General features: G+C 43.8%; 1 protein-coding gene across 1 annotated transcript in view; it reads right to left on the bottom strand.

Annotated features, from left to right (window-relative positions):
* Positions 1-12,965, bottom strand: part of SLC15A2 (solute carrier family 15 (oligopeptide transporter), member 2) — a 39,049-nt gene extending 26,084 nt beyond the window's left edge. The window contains exons 1-6 of the mRNA XM_010568761.1: positions 12,834-12,965; positions 9,383-9,470; positions 8,617-8,758; positions 6,655-6,747; positions 5,454-5,553; positions 204-294 (exon numbers count right to left, since the gene is read on the bottom strand). Of these exons, the coding sequence (XP_010567063.1) occupies positions 204-294; positions 5,454-5,553; positions 6,655-6,747; positions 8,617-8,758; positions 9,383-9,470; positions 12,834-12,965 (646 nt within the window). The remainder of the gene's footprint in view (positions 1-203; positions 295-5,453; positions 5,554-6,654; positions 6,748-8,616; positions 8,759-9,382; positions 9,471-12,833) is intronic.
* Positions 12,966-14,072: the final 1,107 nt, after the last annotated feature.

Raw genomic sequence — 14,072 nt, 5'->3', positions numbered from 1 at the left:
GAATATAGTTTTTGTGACTTGTCTGCTAGTACTATAAATCTATTATGCTGTTACGGCAGGATTAACAAGGCGTAAATGCAATACACTGGCCACTCCACAGAAAATGTAATTTCTGCCATTCAGTTGTCGTAAGAGCCCAACTACGCACAGCAGAGTAGTCAGAGGGCAGCTAATTTATTGTCTTATTCTAAATCAACACTGACCTCTTAATACAGGAGTTACAAACGTGGAGATCAAACTTCCAGCATTAATGGATAAATAGAAGATGGAAAAAAACTTGCTTCTCTCCGAGGTCTAAAACAAGAGAAGACATTATCAATGTCACAGCTAATGCACAGCATTGGGCTTGCAAATTGAACACTATCAATTCTCTTGTTAGGAAGGCTGGGTAAATATTGACACACAGTGCATAAAATGTTAAGCAAACAAGCTTGCGTTCAGGTGATGGTAAATGCTCACACAAATCAGCTCACATTACTTGAGAAGTGCTTGGGGGCTTTTCGGCATTTCAGAGGAAAAGCCACTGCTTCGAGAGTGTTGTGAGATTGGAAGGAGGGGAGAGCATTTACTTATTCAGAACAGGTAGCATAATTCAGATCCTCTGTCACCTAATTCAATCCAATTTGGCATAGTTTGACAAGCTCATCATTTCTTCCCATGTCTGAGCTCTTCCCCCCCCGCCCCTTCCCTCCTGTGTAGAAATAGAAAAAGAAACCTGTGTATTTTGAGGAGCTGGTAATGACAGCATAGATGAGAAAATGCCAGCAAATGAGAGGTATCCATCAGACAGGAGATTACCAAGCTGAGGCCAGTCAACCTCAAACTAATAGGGTAAATTAAATCTAAAGGAACAAATTCAAGAGCCTGATGGAGAGATGAACTCTAAGAGTTCAGAATTTAACTGATGTTGTAACATATTATAGTTCACATAGTCAAAGGATTCCTGTTGATCTTTTTTCTTCCTGCATAATTCTTAATTTGGAAGGAATCAACAACTTGATGCAGAGTTTGGTCCTTTTTGCAGGAGCAACGTGTGAGGGCATTCAACTGCGAGCAGTCTCTCCTTGCCTGTGGGGGAGACATACATGCACAGTCGCATGCACATAGACAGTGCTAAACCTCCTCCCTCTGCCTGGGTGGGCCAGCAGAGTGGAGAAATAAGAGCAGGCTACCTGACCTAGCCCACATTCATCTGTATCACCAGCTATGGGACACCTGATTCAGTGAAACCAGCATTTAAGGACAGCCCAAGCCCAGGCAGCCAATATACTCCATACGTATCTAGGCTTTACTCCCAGCTGTCACCAGATCCTGTAAAGGTAGTGGACAAATTGCTTGGGACATGGCTTAGTGCCTGGCAGATTGCTCCTTAGGGGACCTTGAGCTACACCTCTATGACTTGAGCATCATTTGAATGAGAAGCTTTAACTTAGCTGAGTGTGAGGAGTCTCCTCAGGGACTTGGTTCTACCCCCTCTCCTTCTAATATGTCCTGCTTCCTTCTGCTCCCTGAGACAACAATATTCACAAGGCTAGAAAACAGGAGAAAATGTGAAGAATTGCAGGCAGCTAAAAGAGGACGGCTTGTAAGGAATGAAGCCTGGGATCCAAAAATGTAACAGAACTTCCCGTGACTGATGGTGCAGTCAACAGGAAATACTGCTATTTCATACGGCAAGAAGCCTCTTATCACAGGGATTACTGCAGGGAAGGTGGGCAGGTGGGAGGGATTTTCTTTATGCCCCCTTGTGAAGCAGGTGCTGGTAAGGTGAGGGTGAGAGCCCCATTGCATCCCACTAAGAGGTCTGGGGGTCCCCTCACCTGGATTAAGGGCTTTTTGCGTTGCCCCAGCACAGTTATGAAGACCCCATCAACTTGAGCTTTTGGCTCTTCCACAGTTTTATTTCCTAGCATGTCCCAGGCAATCTAATCCATACATTACACGTAAATGATTTATCCTGGATTAAAGGGTTCATAGCCTTATAATAATATCTCTATAGCATGTTCCCATGGTTAATAGCAAACAGCACTGGGTCTTACTATCTCTTATACTCCATTTCTGTCCTTACCAGTGTTTTTGATTACCTGGAACTTTCTGCTGCTAGGCTAGTAAAAGTATATTTTCTTCTTCATTCTGCCTTTGTGACTAGTTATTTGTCATCATAAGGAAATCTAGAGAAATGAACAGCCTCAGCAATCTCTCCCACTCCTAGAGTAGCCCTGCCATGGCCTGACATCGGTGGTGAAATAGAGTCCTCGCAGTCCTGCCCTCTTCTAGTCAAATTCTCACGCCATATATCTAACCCTTTGTATCTGAGCAACTCAGAATTTCTGAGAGTTGAGAAAAACTCAAGCGTGCAGCTCTCAACATGATAAAGTGTAGAGCAAAAATTACCAAAAGGAATGGGCTGGTAAGAGAAGAGAGTAGTGATGCATAAAGAATTTGGAGCATCTTATTTCACACATTTTCAGATTTTAGTGATGGAAAAAAAATGGTCAGAGAAAAGTAGAAGTAAGTACAAAAATAATGACCCAGCAGCTCGCAAATTACACTGATTGGAAAAAAGAATTCCCTCCCTATTTTCTTAATCTTTGGATCAGACGTACATTAGCAACATGATTTGGATTAGTTAATTTGAGAAAAAGTACCATACATGATAATCCTGATCTCCTCGGCAACCAGAAAGTAAAGAAACAAAGAGAAAGCTCTTTAGTACCTTTAACACCATATCACACTGTTTGAAAGCAGCTTTGGTCCTTAATTAATATGCACAGTAGCCTTCGCTTTCATATAACATATCATAAATATAATTTTGTTCAATATTTTTAGCTTGGACTCCTAATCCCATAGACAAAGATGCTTGGAAATCTCCTACAGATAAATCTACTTTCCCTGTCTGACCTCCTGCTGAATCAGTCTCCATCACTGTCTGTAGTAGTACTGTTCTCAAAGGGGCAGATTCAAGACTATTACACTCATAAAGTACTTAAAAGAAAACCAGAACAATGGTGTGGATTTACCTCCAAACATAAATTTGTCTCTATCTGGAAATAGCAGGGGCAATTTATTTATTCATTTTATATACAGAACTATGGTATCCCCAGTTTCCAGATGGAACAACTAAGCTTGTGTACTTAAGGGCTCAGCTGAAGTTTATTGGTGTCCTGAAAACTGAGAGGGAAACAAATGCTTCATTTCATTGGGAATTTTCAAAACTTATTTCATCCTACCTGGAGCAGAAGATGAAAAACATGGTAAGTCCTCTCAAACACCATTCCAGAGGGGAAAAATATTCTGGTTGGCCGCAAACCTTTCATTCCTTACAAAATCAAAAATTCTCATTCCAGTTTTGAAGACTTAAATTTCCTATCACATCACATAAAACCTTTTTTCTTCTGAAAGGCCAAGTAATTTCAAAATGGTAAAATAAAAAACTTTCTACTCTGAAAAGAATGAATAGAGCAGAACACATTGTCCTTATCAGAAGGCTTTTTACAGTTTTCTTTCTCTAAATTAGTTTTTCTTGAAGGCAACACACAGGTGAATGTTTGAGCCTTAGTATTTGATAAATTTGTTGCAGAGGTGTAGTCTGCATGCTGGAGAATGGGCACAGGCCCACACAACCACAGGCAATTCAGGTTTTTCTCTGTAACTCAGTTGTGGTTGTAAGTTTCGAATAATAGTGTGTATGTGCCTGACTGGGGTGCTGAGATTCATTAGCTGAAGTCTATGAAACACTCTGAAGATAAGTGGTACATATTATCATACTGTAATTAGGTGGTAATTGAAAGATGCTGGATAAACATTATTAATCATTAATATTCATAGAAGTAGCACTTCTGAAAATGCTGCTGTAACACCTGTTAGAATCCTTTTGGGACAACTATTGGCACTGCAAGCTGGGATGCCCACATGCCAGTATGCAGTATTGCAGAGCGTATTCCCAGAGCGTGAGTGCTGTACTGCCAGCCTGATTTTGGTCAGAGTTGTGCCAACTGGGGAGGCTGGTGACCACCAGATGATTGCTGCTCCCTCTTCTGCAGCATCCTCTAAAGCACTGGGAACAACTAACAGCACAGGATGGACATGCCTGCAGAAGGATTTGCTTTGAACAAGTGACCATGAAAAATCCTGTGTTTTGTTATTCCTTAGTAACCATAAGTTTCATCACTTCAGCGTCACACAGTTCATGTGCAGAAAGCACAAGTCTTCCCAAAATTTTAATAAACATTCTAGTCTATTTTATTCATTCATTAAATGCTGACTATGTGCTGGAGCATTGCAAAAGACAAACAGCAAACTGCCCTACAGTCCACGGCCAAGGTGTCATCCTTTGTCCAACTCTACCACTGCCTTTCCTGACAGACCATTAGTCTAATGTCCTTCTTCAATGCCTCCATTGATGGGAATTTCCATCTCCCAAAGGTCCTAATATTTTACAGTACTTCTCTAGATCTGTTTCTGGAATATTTTTCCTACGGTCAGTCCTAAATAATCCTCCTTGAATTTAAGCCTACTCATCACAGACCCCAATACTTACTTACTTTCTTGTAGCAGTGGCCTTCTACATATTTGAGGACTTATGCCATGCACAGAAGTTGCTGATCTGAATACTGTCATTGAGAAAACTGAAATTTTTATTTGTGTGTTAGGTCAACATAAATCTAAGTGTTTAATTTCAGGTCAATTTGAAAATTGTGCATTTTGCCTGAGGATTAGTACTTCCTAACCTGCTTCACTTCTTTAAGCACCACCTTATCCCTGTTTGAGCCACTGTGCTGCATAATGGGAGTTTGAGATTAGCACAGGTGAGGAGCTAAGCACTCATGATAGAGAATGAGGACACGAAGCAACTGGACTACAATTCACAGGATGCAGAGCACAAACAGAGCTAAAAAGAAACATTTTCCCAACTCGTCAAAACTCCATTCTGGAATATCTAGAAAACAGTCTGGGTAGATTTGGTACCAGCGCTACTTTCAAAAGACTGGAATTTCCTACAGTTCTTTCTGAACAAACCTAAGACACAGACTATGACTGAATCGAGGGAAAATTCTCAAGGAAGCATAGGCTGGTGATGCAATTTTCTCTTTCATTTGCTGTATTCCATTGCAGTGCATTATAATCACTCCTGTTAAGATGGTTCAGAAACAGCTACAGTTCTATGATACATGATACGGGATTTTCCAACTACTCTGACGTCCAATTAACATTTAGATGATTTGATGCAGTTATGACCTATCCTTTCCAATATCAGTCCTGTTCTGCTGTCATCTTCCTTTCCTGAAGCATCTAGATTCTCTCAAGTTTTATGCAAACCATCCTACCTCACATCTTACTACACCTTTTCCTAGCAAACTGGCCCTTATTCTAGTACAACAGGATTTGATCACATAAACATCCTCATAAAGTAAGCAGACACTGCAGATTTTAGGAAAGAAAAGAAATCTTACATGCTCCTCTTCAAACTGGTCCCCACCAAATGCAGAGACACAGGGCTTGATACCTCCCGTTCCAAGGGCGATCAAAAACAGACCAACCATAGACAGGATCCTTCATGCAAGAACAAAAATATCACCATTGCAGAACCTTTCCAGTGCTTATGAGAGCATTTTAGTGTCACCCAACCACGATTCCTCTGGTATCATTGTCTTTCGCACATGGGTAGTGATCATGAGCCAGGTAAGTGTAAAAACGAATTAATTATCCTCATTTCTGCATTCCGTACCAGTCAATTAACCAAACTGCTTTTGTCAGTTTCTTGCTGTTCTGAGGCCCAATGGACATACTAGACATCAAAGATCTGTGGGATTATTTTTCACTCATGTGAGAACAAAAGATTGCAGAGATCAATTGAGAAAAAGAAGAAAAAAAAAAGGGGAAAAAAAAAAAGCCTCTTCCTGCAGCCTTCCAGCCTGCATTAGCACAGACAACCTGTTTGATTAGGCTCATTCTTGGGTGCTATCTACCTCCCAGTGCTCCTCAAAATACCACTGCTGGCCCAACAGATTACGCCTGTAGGGAACAGGAGTGTCAGGACTGGCCAGGTCTTGGACAAAAGGAAACTGTTCTGTAACTGAGATGTGCTCCTGCCTGCATGTGTATATTTTTAGAGCTATCACCACCTAGGCAAAAACAGCTTGGTGGTTTCAGAGATGCCAGCTGGGGAACTACTCTGACAAGCCTATCAGTTCAGAATCTAGAGGGCAAGAAGGGTCGCACCCTATGGAGGAGACAGACCCTTCCTCTGTCACATCAGAAAATGTATCTTTGGTTTTCTGTTCCCACACACACAGGGGAACCTTGCTGAGCCAGGCAGCTATACTGATGAGAAAATGAGGGAGGAATGAGCCTGGTGCAGGCAGCTGGATGGAAGAGACCAAACTCCAGTAGCATGGTACATAGAGGGGTGATCAGAGGTCCCTATCTCAAAGGATTTAGAGTCTCTGTGGTGGTTTCCAACTCCTTCTGATGCATTCACTCTAGATCCACCCTTCTGTTCTTACTCAGATATCCCAAACCCTTCCCTGATAAAAGTAACCCATGCACAGCCCCCAAACTGCCGGCCTGATGGAGGTGAAACAAATGACAGTCCTGGGTAAACCAACTACCATCACAACTTACTACAGCGCTGCGGCTTCAACAGCTACTTACACGTGAACCACCTGGTTGCCTAGGGATGGAATTGCACCGACTGACTTTATCAGATGGCCAACCACATACACAATGGACAGGTAGATGATCGTCCTGTGAGGAAAGCAAACAGCAGTGACTGAAGGTGCTGGGTGATGTACGATCCAAAAACAGTGTGCCTGTGCTTCCTGATACGGCAGGTTTACTTGGCAGACACACAAGGAACTGGTTTGTTATACCACTGGTATAGCAGGCAGCTATAACTCTTTTGTGTCAACACTGAGTGCACTGGAAGAAAGAGACAGGCAAATGGGTTCAGGTTAAGGAGGGATAGCCCCTGCTTTCTTTGCAGAGGTTGCTGAGCAGGATAAACTAAAAATGCTCCTGTCTTGTCATGCATGGAAGGCTGCAAATAGAAGAGTACTGTTTAGGTCCAACTCAGTTTCCAGATTACTAATAACTGACATTTTGTAGCATTTGCCTAAGTGAATCCCTTGACTGGAAGGCATCTATAGGGACTGTTGCCTACATTCAACCCACCTGACTAACACAGCTGAATTAGGAGTGTGGTTTCCCCATTACAAGTCTGGTTTAGATCCCAAGTACCTCTGAACGACTGAGCTCATCTATCTGCCTCCCATGTCTTGGTGAGGGAGAAGAAGAAACCTGACCAGGAGGATCAGGCTCTTGAGTGTATTCTATTCCTTCATCACCTTCAGGATTAAGAGATGTCTATGTATTTATGTGCAGACTAGACACAGACAGAGGGAATGGAAGGACTCGTTAGGACAGAGGCTGTAGAAGAAGCCCTGTGAGCTTTGAGTATGGAAGCAGTACTCGACACATCCAAACCCTGGTTGCAACAGCTAATTTAGATCAACATCAGATCATTCCTAAAAGCCCCTCTAATCTGTTATCCTGTCCTTGGTATTGGCCACGGTCCAGCTACTACAGCAAAAGCCACCTCCCATTAAGTCGTAGGGATTACTCCAGGGAAAGTCTCCTGCCTAACATGCAAAAGTCTGCATAAGGCTTTACCTTCTCACAACAACATGCTGCAAGACAGATACCCTCAAATCCCAATGAACATTGCTAGGTGACCTTAAATAATGAACTTAATAAACCCCCACTGTTATCTTCTTCATTCAAAGGGACAAGAGAATGACTAAAATTGAGCACAAATAAAAAAGAACATCGATATCTCCTTAAGAACTTTTTTGCTGGAAAGGCATATGGCAGCTGTTTTTTTCCTGTGGAGACTCTTCTGCCAGATGTGCTTAGTCCTAGAGAGAAGGGTTCAGCTGCACTTCATCACTCTGACAGTCAAGACTCCTCAGACACTGAACAAACAGTGCCAAGCAAAGAAAGTCCTATATCCAGCTGCTCACCACCACTCTGGGGCAGATGATAGCCCCACAACTTATCAGTGGAAGGGAAGACTGCCTAACTTACTCAGGGAGAGCTTCCCTAGTTATGTGCTAAGGGAGATGATTTGAGTGAACCTAGGTTTCTCTGGTATAAAAATGGGTGTGCTCACACATTCCCTATGCTGTCAAAGCATAAGGAAGTATAGTATAGTTAGTGATATTTCATCTGAAACTGTGAGATCTAGAGGATGACACCACTTCCTCACCATCTTTGAATCCTTTTCAGAAGCAGATCTTGGCAAGCTGAGGGTTAATCACCCTACACCTCAGCTTCCTCAAGGTGGATAGGGAAGGACAGTGGAGGAAAAGTGTGCTTGTGACATTTAAGTTGTTCCAACTTTGTTGCCTATTAGCCCTGGGGTGAAAAAGGAGCACAGAACAGCATGAGCAAGCAGATCAGCTGTTCATCTGTTAACAGAGAGGAGCAGACCTTCGCAAGTATGTCTTTGCTGCACTCTGAGCTAGCTCAAAACCGGGAGCACACACAGCACTGCCCTTGCACAGGCTGCATGGTGTAGATGTATGTTGTGTGAATTAGAGAGATGTCTTCACTTACTTGTATTTCCCCAGCCATGAGTCTGCCATGATGGCTCCAATGACAGGTGTGAAATAGCATAGCGCGGAAAAGGCATGGTACACAGCAGTAGAGAGATTCTCATCCCAGTGGAAGAAGCTTAAGAAATACAGTGTCAGGACAGCTAAAAGGAAACAAGCGAATCACATCAGATAATTAATGTGTATCTCTGCAGGTAAGCAGGAAACTACATCATGGTGGCAAGGAAACCACTGATTTGTCTAGCAGCTATGAGCACTGTTGTGGAAAGATCTGTGCTTTCAGACCTGTTCCTCATAATCCCCAACACAAGAAAAGCTAAAATGAGATATATGAGTATCAGGCATTCCTTGCTCATAAACATTTATGTTTAGCTAGAAAATATATTTTCTAGCTTATCTTCCTGTAACCTGTAGTTCTGTTTATGCACATTTTCTATTTGCAAATTAGGTGCCTGTATGATTCAATTCCCAAACACGCTGATTGCACACAACTATGAAAGATGTCACACATTGGAAAACCAGGTTTGATACAGGGAATCATGTAAAAATTTAGACTGGAAGGTACATTTGGAGCTCTCTAGTCCCAACTTCTGCTCAGAGCAGGTGTAGCATCAATGTTAGGGCACACTGTTCATACCTGCATCCCAAAATGCCAATTTACTTTGAAAGACAGCTGAGACCACATACAGCACAGCCCTGGAACACCAGGCTAGTGTGTATAGAAACCCAAGGACAGGAAAGTCAATTCCCAGACACAGGCCACATACCTCTCATGCCATAGTAGGAGAAACGCTCGCAGAACTCGTTCACCACGATGAAGGCAATGCTTAGGGGGTAGTTGGAGCCACAGAGTTTCTGCGGGAGACAAATGAGAACATATCAACTCTGTGAAAGCCTTCACTGCAGCAACATATCCCCACAATGCCTGGGTGGTGGAGAGGAGTCCAGTGCAAAAACTAGGCGCCCACTGCTGCTTGACTGGCCTGTGGGTTGGACTCAAAGGAGGGGGGGGATCCCACACCTATCTTGCTTTGGTTAAGGATCCCCAATGAATCAGCTTGACTAACATGGGCCCAGTAAGGACTACCATGGGAATTCGTGGACTGTCAGCAGCCCACCATGCTCATAGCTCCAGGAACTACAGTGGAAGGGTCCTACCACCTCTCCAATGCAATGCAAAAACCCACTGAGATGCAAAACCACCTTCAGGCGCCTCTTCTCCTATACTTCACATAAAGCTACTACCTTGCCCCAAAACTGCTCCCTGTTCTAGTACCAGACCTTGCCTCTGCAGTTGGTAGACCCCAGGGAGCTACTGTCTGCTTCTGTGTGAAGCTGCTCCCTCCTGTGTGACAACTGCCCCCAATCTCTGCACCTCACTTGCATCGAACTGTGCCACCACATTCACTGAAGCAGAGTGTCAGCCCTGTGTCCTGCACTCCCTCAGGCATGGCATCCCTTTTGTATTCCAAGAATGCTGGCATAGCTATGGATAATTCAATTTATTAATCAAAACTAAACAAAACAGCAGTGGGACTGTCAAACCTGTCCGAGCACGGCCACTCTTTCACTGAATCTGACTTTACTCCAGCTAAAATCAGCAGTTTCCAAGTGAAATACAAAGCATTTAAACAGATGAGTCTTGGCACGACCTTGCGTGGGCCTCCGTCCCTCTTGCTACCTCACTCCAGTCCGAGTTAAGCAGCTTCCAGCTGCTTAGCTCCACTGCCTCGCAACAGGGAAAGCAGGTTTTCACAGCACTGCCCAGCCTCTGCCAATTAGTAGGAGAGAGGGGCTGGCCATGCACTTTGTGAGGGATGGGCAGGAGTGTGATATTAACAGCAGCATTTATATTTATGGTTTTACACAGCCATGGTATGGGCCAGTGAAGTGAGATGAACTCTTCACACGCACTTCTGTGCCTCGTGTCAGAAATAATGAATTCCTGTATTTCTTCCCTGAGTCCCAAATGCAAATACAGATACCAAAACAGATGTGTTTATTCAGGTTTATTTCACCACCAAGAGACCTGAGCTTATCTGGATTCCCAAAGCAATGGCATCAAGTTTAGAAGAGTCTAGCTTAATGATGCTGTCATGCTCAACAATATACAAAAGCAACAAGAGAGAAGGGCCTGGCTGTCCAAAAAAAAAACACCAAACCAAACCCCCCAAACCAAAAACCACTTTCCATTACTTAACCCAGCACCTCTAAAGACAAATATTTTTGTCCTTTTTTTCATATATATTTTTCTCATGCTATTTATGGGCTGCCTTTTTATTAAGAAACCCTTGGCCTCTTTGCTTTACTAAAGTAAATATGTAATTATCTATTTCATTTATTATTTACTCTGAAACCATCAAGCTTAGCATATGGCTTGTAAGACAGAGTGGGCTCCCTTGGAAACCACACTGGGGCCTCCTGTTTTCAGACTAGCCTAAAAATGGTGGCATATATAAGCTGTAAAGGCACAAACACACAGACATATGCACACACAGAATACCTTTCTCCAACAAGTTTTTCATAACAAAGAAGAAAAGCTGCAAGAGGCAAATTATGTTTCCTGTGGGTGCTTGGAGACATTTTCTGAATTTGGAAGTAAAATTGTATAACAGGGATATTTTTCTTCGTCTCTTCCATAGACCTTGCTATCAGTACTCATGAGATTTAATAACATTTGATGGAGATGCAGAGCGTGACTGTTCAAACCCAGATGGCCAGGTGTCAGGAACCCTGCTGCCTGAACCAGCACCAGATGCGCAAGCCCTGCTGGATTTAGCTGCAGTGGTTTAAGGTATCACATGCCACGCTGTGACCTGCAGTGACAGAAAACCTGGCGTGACCAATTTCAGCCACTCCTGCTCTGGGATAGGCACCTACAGATAAGCAGGGGCAAGCAGGGAAAGGAGAGCATGAAGCGGTGACTTCCCAGCTAAACCTCCCCAAGCGCCAGAGCCAGGACCCTGAGTAAGTGCTTACAAACACAGAGCAACAACTTACAAGCAGGGGTACTTCCATCTGCCTTGTACGTCGTAAGATGGCATCAGCACACACAGAAATCCTCATGTATTCTGTCTACTGTATCACTGACCTGCCTGTGGCCTGCCTGGACTTCCAAAAGTGGGCAGCTTTCATCCATGTGGAGAGGCAGATGCAGTTTGCTTGCTTTCGTGGAGGAGGACCTTGCTCAGCAAAGAGCCCCAGCAAAAGCAAAGAGGCTAAGCCTGGATTCATGAGCACACAGATAGTCTGCTGTGCTTAACTACCACTGTAAACCTGGGATCTGCAGGATTATGCAGCTCTTAAAGATACTGGGGAAGTTGGTAGTCTGTGACTTTGGAAAAAAAGAAAGGTCATTTAAAGTGCCAGCTACAGGAGACATTTGTTTTCACCTCTCCTTGCTGACTAGCTGCAAAATGGGACAAAGATTAGTATTTCCCAGGAGCTCTGGATATACAATAGTTAATGTCTGCACAGTACTTAAAATTGGGAATTAAATAGGTGGCTTGCTAATGACATGAGTGTGAGCTTTAAGAGCAAGTATTACCATGTTTTCCTGCAAGTCCAAGCAGGTGCAACGCAAGTCCTGTTCTCCCTGAAGTCAATACAGTGTACAGTTTTTAGGGGTCAAGCACTCAATCAGAATTAGCCTGAAAACCTGCACAAACATCAAAGCTGCAAGGCAACAAAATATTCACCGGACTCTGGCTTTAAATCAGAGCCAGAGATGTAAACCTGAGACTTTGGCACTACAGCTGGGCTCTGTAACACACATCAGTGGCCTGTCCTCAATCCCTGTACTTCCTTCTGCTTTGCAGCATCTGGGGACCTTTCCCTGGTGGGTTTCATCAAACTAAGCAAATGCACAGGTCAGGTCCCTCCCTCCCTCCCACGCACAACATCCCCCTCCACTTCTGAGAAGTAAGTCCTTTCCCACAAGGAAAGTAGTGTTCAGGAAAAAGGCAGCAATCAAAACCCTTACCCTTTTTCCCGAACATTCAGACAGTTCATTTTTTCCCTTTAAGAGGCACTGTCTTAACTTAATCTGGTTAGTGGAGGGATTTTTGCCTTGAGTTGTTAATGCTTATTTCAATCCTCTGCAAGAAAGGGTGTTTGTCTCTAGCCAGAGCACAACAGAGGAAAGAACAGAGAGATCTTGCAATGTTTAGAGCAAGCTGAGCAGAAAGCAAAGAAAAGGAAACCAGCTGTAACACTCACCGGGGATTTTTTCTGAACAGGGAAATCTCCTTTGGGGGGATCATCTCCTGCAGAAATAAAAGTGAACAAAGTTTCCTTGGATTCGTTTCTCTGAAAAGCGTTCATCTCCCCTCTTGCTTTGTCTCCCACCATGCTATGTGGCTGTGGTGAGTTGACTGGGAAGATTTCCAACCTCGGGCATGAAGTTTGATTCAGTTTGAGTTAACCCTAATTGAGCACATTTGTGCAGCCAGGGCAGAAAGAGGAGGGAGATGCTACCAGGAAAGACAACTCCAGAGTTCAAGAAGAGTCAGGGAACGCAGCCTAAATCATTCACAGGTTGGGGCTGTCAGCACTTCATGGCACGGACCTCCTATTTGCTTGGCATGCCCCCAGCTATCATACGTGCACCAGCCAGCACAACACTGTATGCTGAACAGATGTGAGCTGAATAAAAATCCCAGGTCCCAGATACCCCTACAGCCTGCAGATTTAAGAGCAGAGTGTGAATCTCCCTCTCGATGCAGTAATGACAGGTTTATTCTGCAGGGATCTCATTCCACTGAAAAGTCACACATTCATCCAAAGTCATAACTACTAAAATGCTCATCACGCCAAACCCTTGGACACTGGATGTCACGGATGCCTGCACTGTGTTAAATTATTTCTTTGCTATCCCAGGAGTGAAGTGACCCAGTGCTCATTCCTGCACCAATTCCCTGGAATGACCTTGCCTTTTCCTATGGGACAGTTTAATCTGGAGGGCACAGCCGGCACCCAGGAGCAGCCCCAAACCCTGTCTCTACTTCCGATTATCCAAAAGGCCACCTCGGGGCTCCTTAGGTGGCAAATGCATCCTACGCTGTGCTGGGAGTCCCTGGATTCCCCCTGCAGCTATGTGGGCTCAGGTCCCTGCAGGTACCCTGTTGTCACTCCTTCCATGCCCTTCCCACAGGAATAGAGGAGCTCTTCATCAGTATTCTTCCAGTGCCAGTTGTAATTACAAAGCAAAATTCACAACCCTCCCATAAACGATCCTCAGTGGCTGTGGTTCTGCAGCATTCTCGGCACAGTGCAGGGGTTTTTTCTTCCCCTTACATTTGGCTTCTTTAAAAGGCAAATGTTCAAAGAATTTTCCCAAATATTTCTCCCTTTTCTTATCAGCAAAAGTACAGACCACATCCAGAATCCGCAGCTGGTACAAGGAGTCTCCATAAAGTCATCCCTAGCTCCAATACTGAGTTGCTGCTAGTATGGTAT

This window comes from Haliaeetus leucocephalus, unplaced genomic scaffold (assembly GCF_000737465.1).
Source record: "Haliaeetus leucocephalus isolate CR32 unplaced genomic scaffold, Haliaeetus_leucocephalus-4.0 Scaffold1, whole genome shotgun sequence".
Taxonomy (NCBI): Eukaryota; Metazoa; Chordata; class Aves; order Accipitriformes; family Accipitridae; genus Haliaeetus; species Haliaeetus leucocephalus.
The sequence above is the reverse complement of the archived record's forward strand: the minus strand, read 5'-3'. Positions and strand labels throughout refer to the sequence as shown.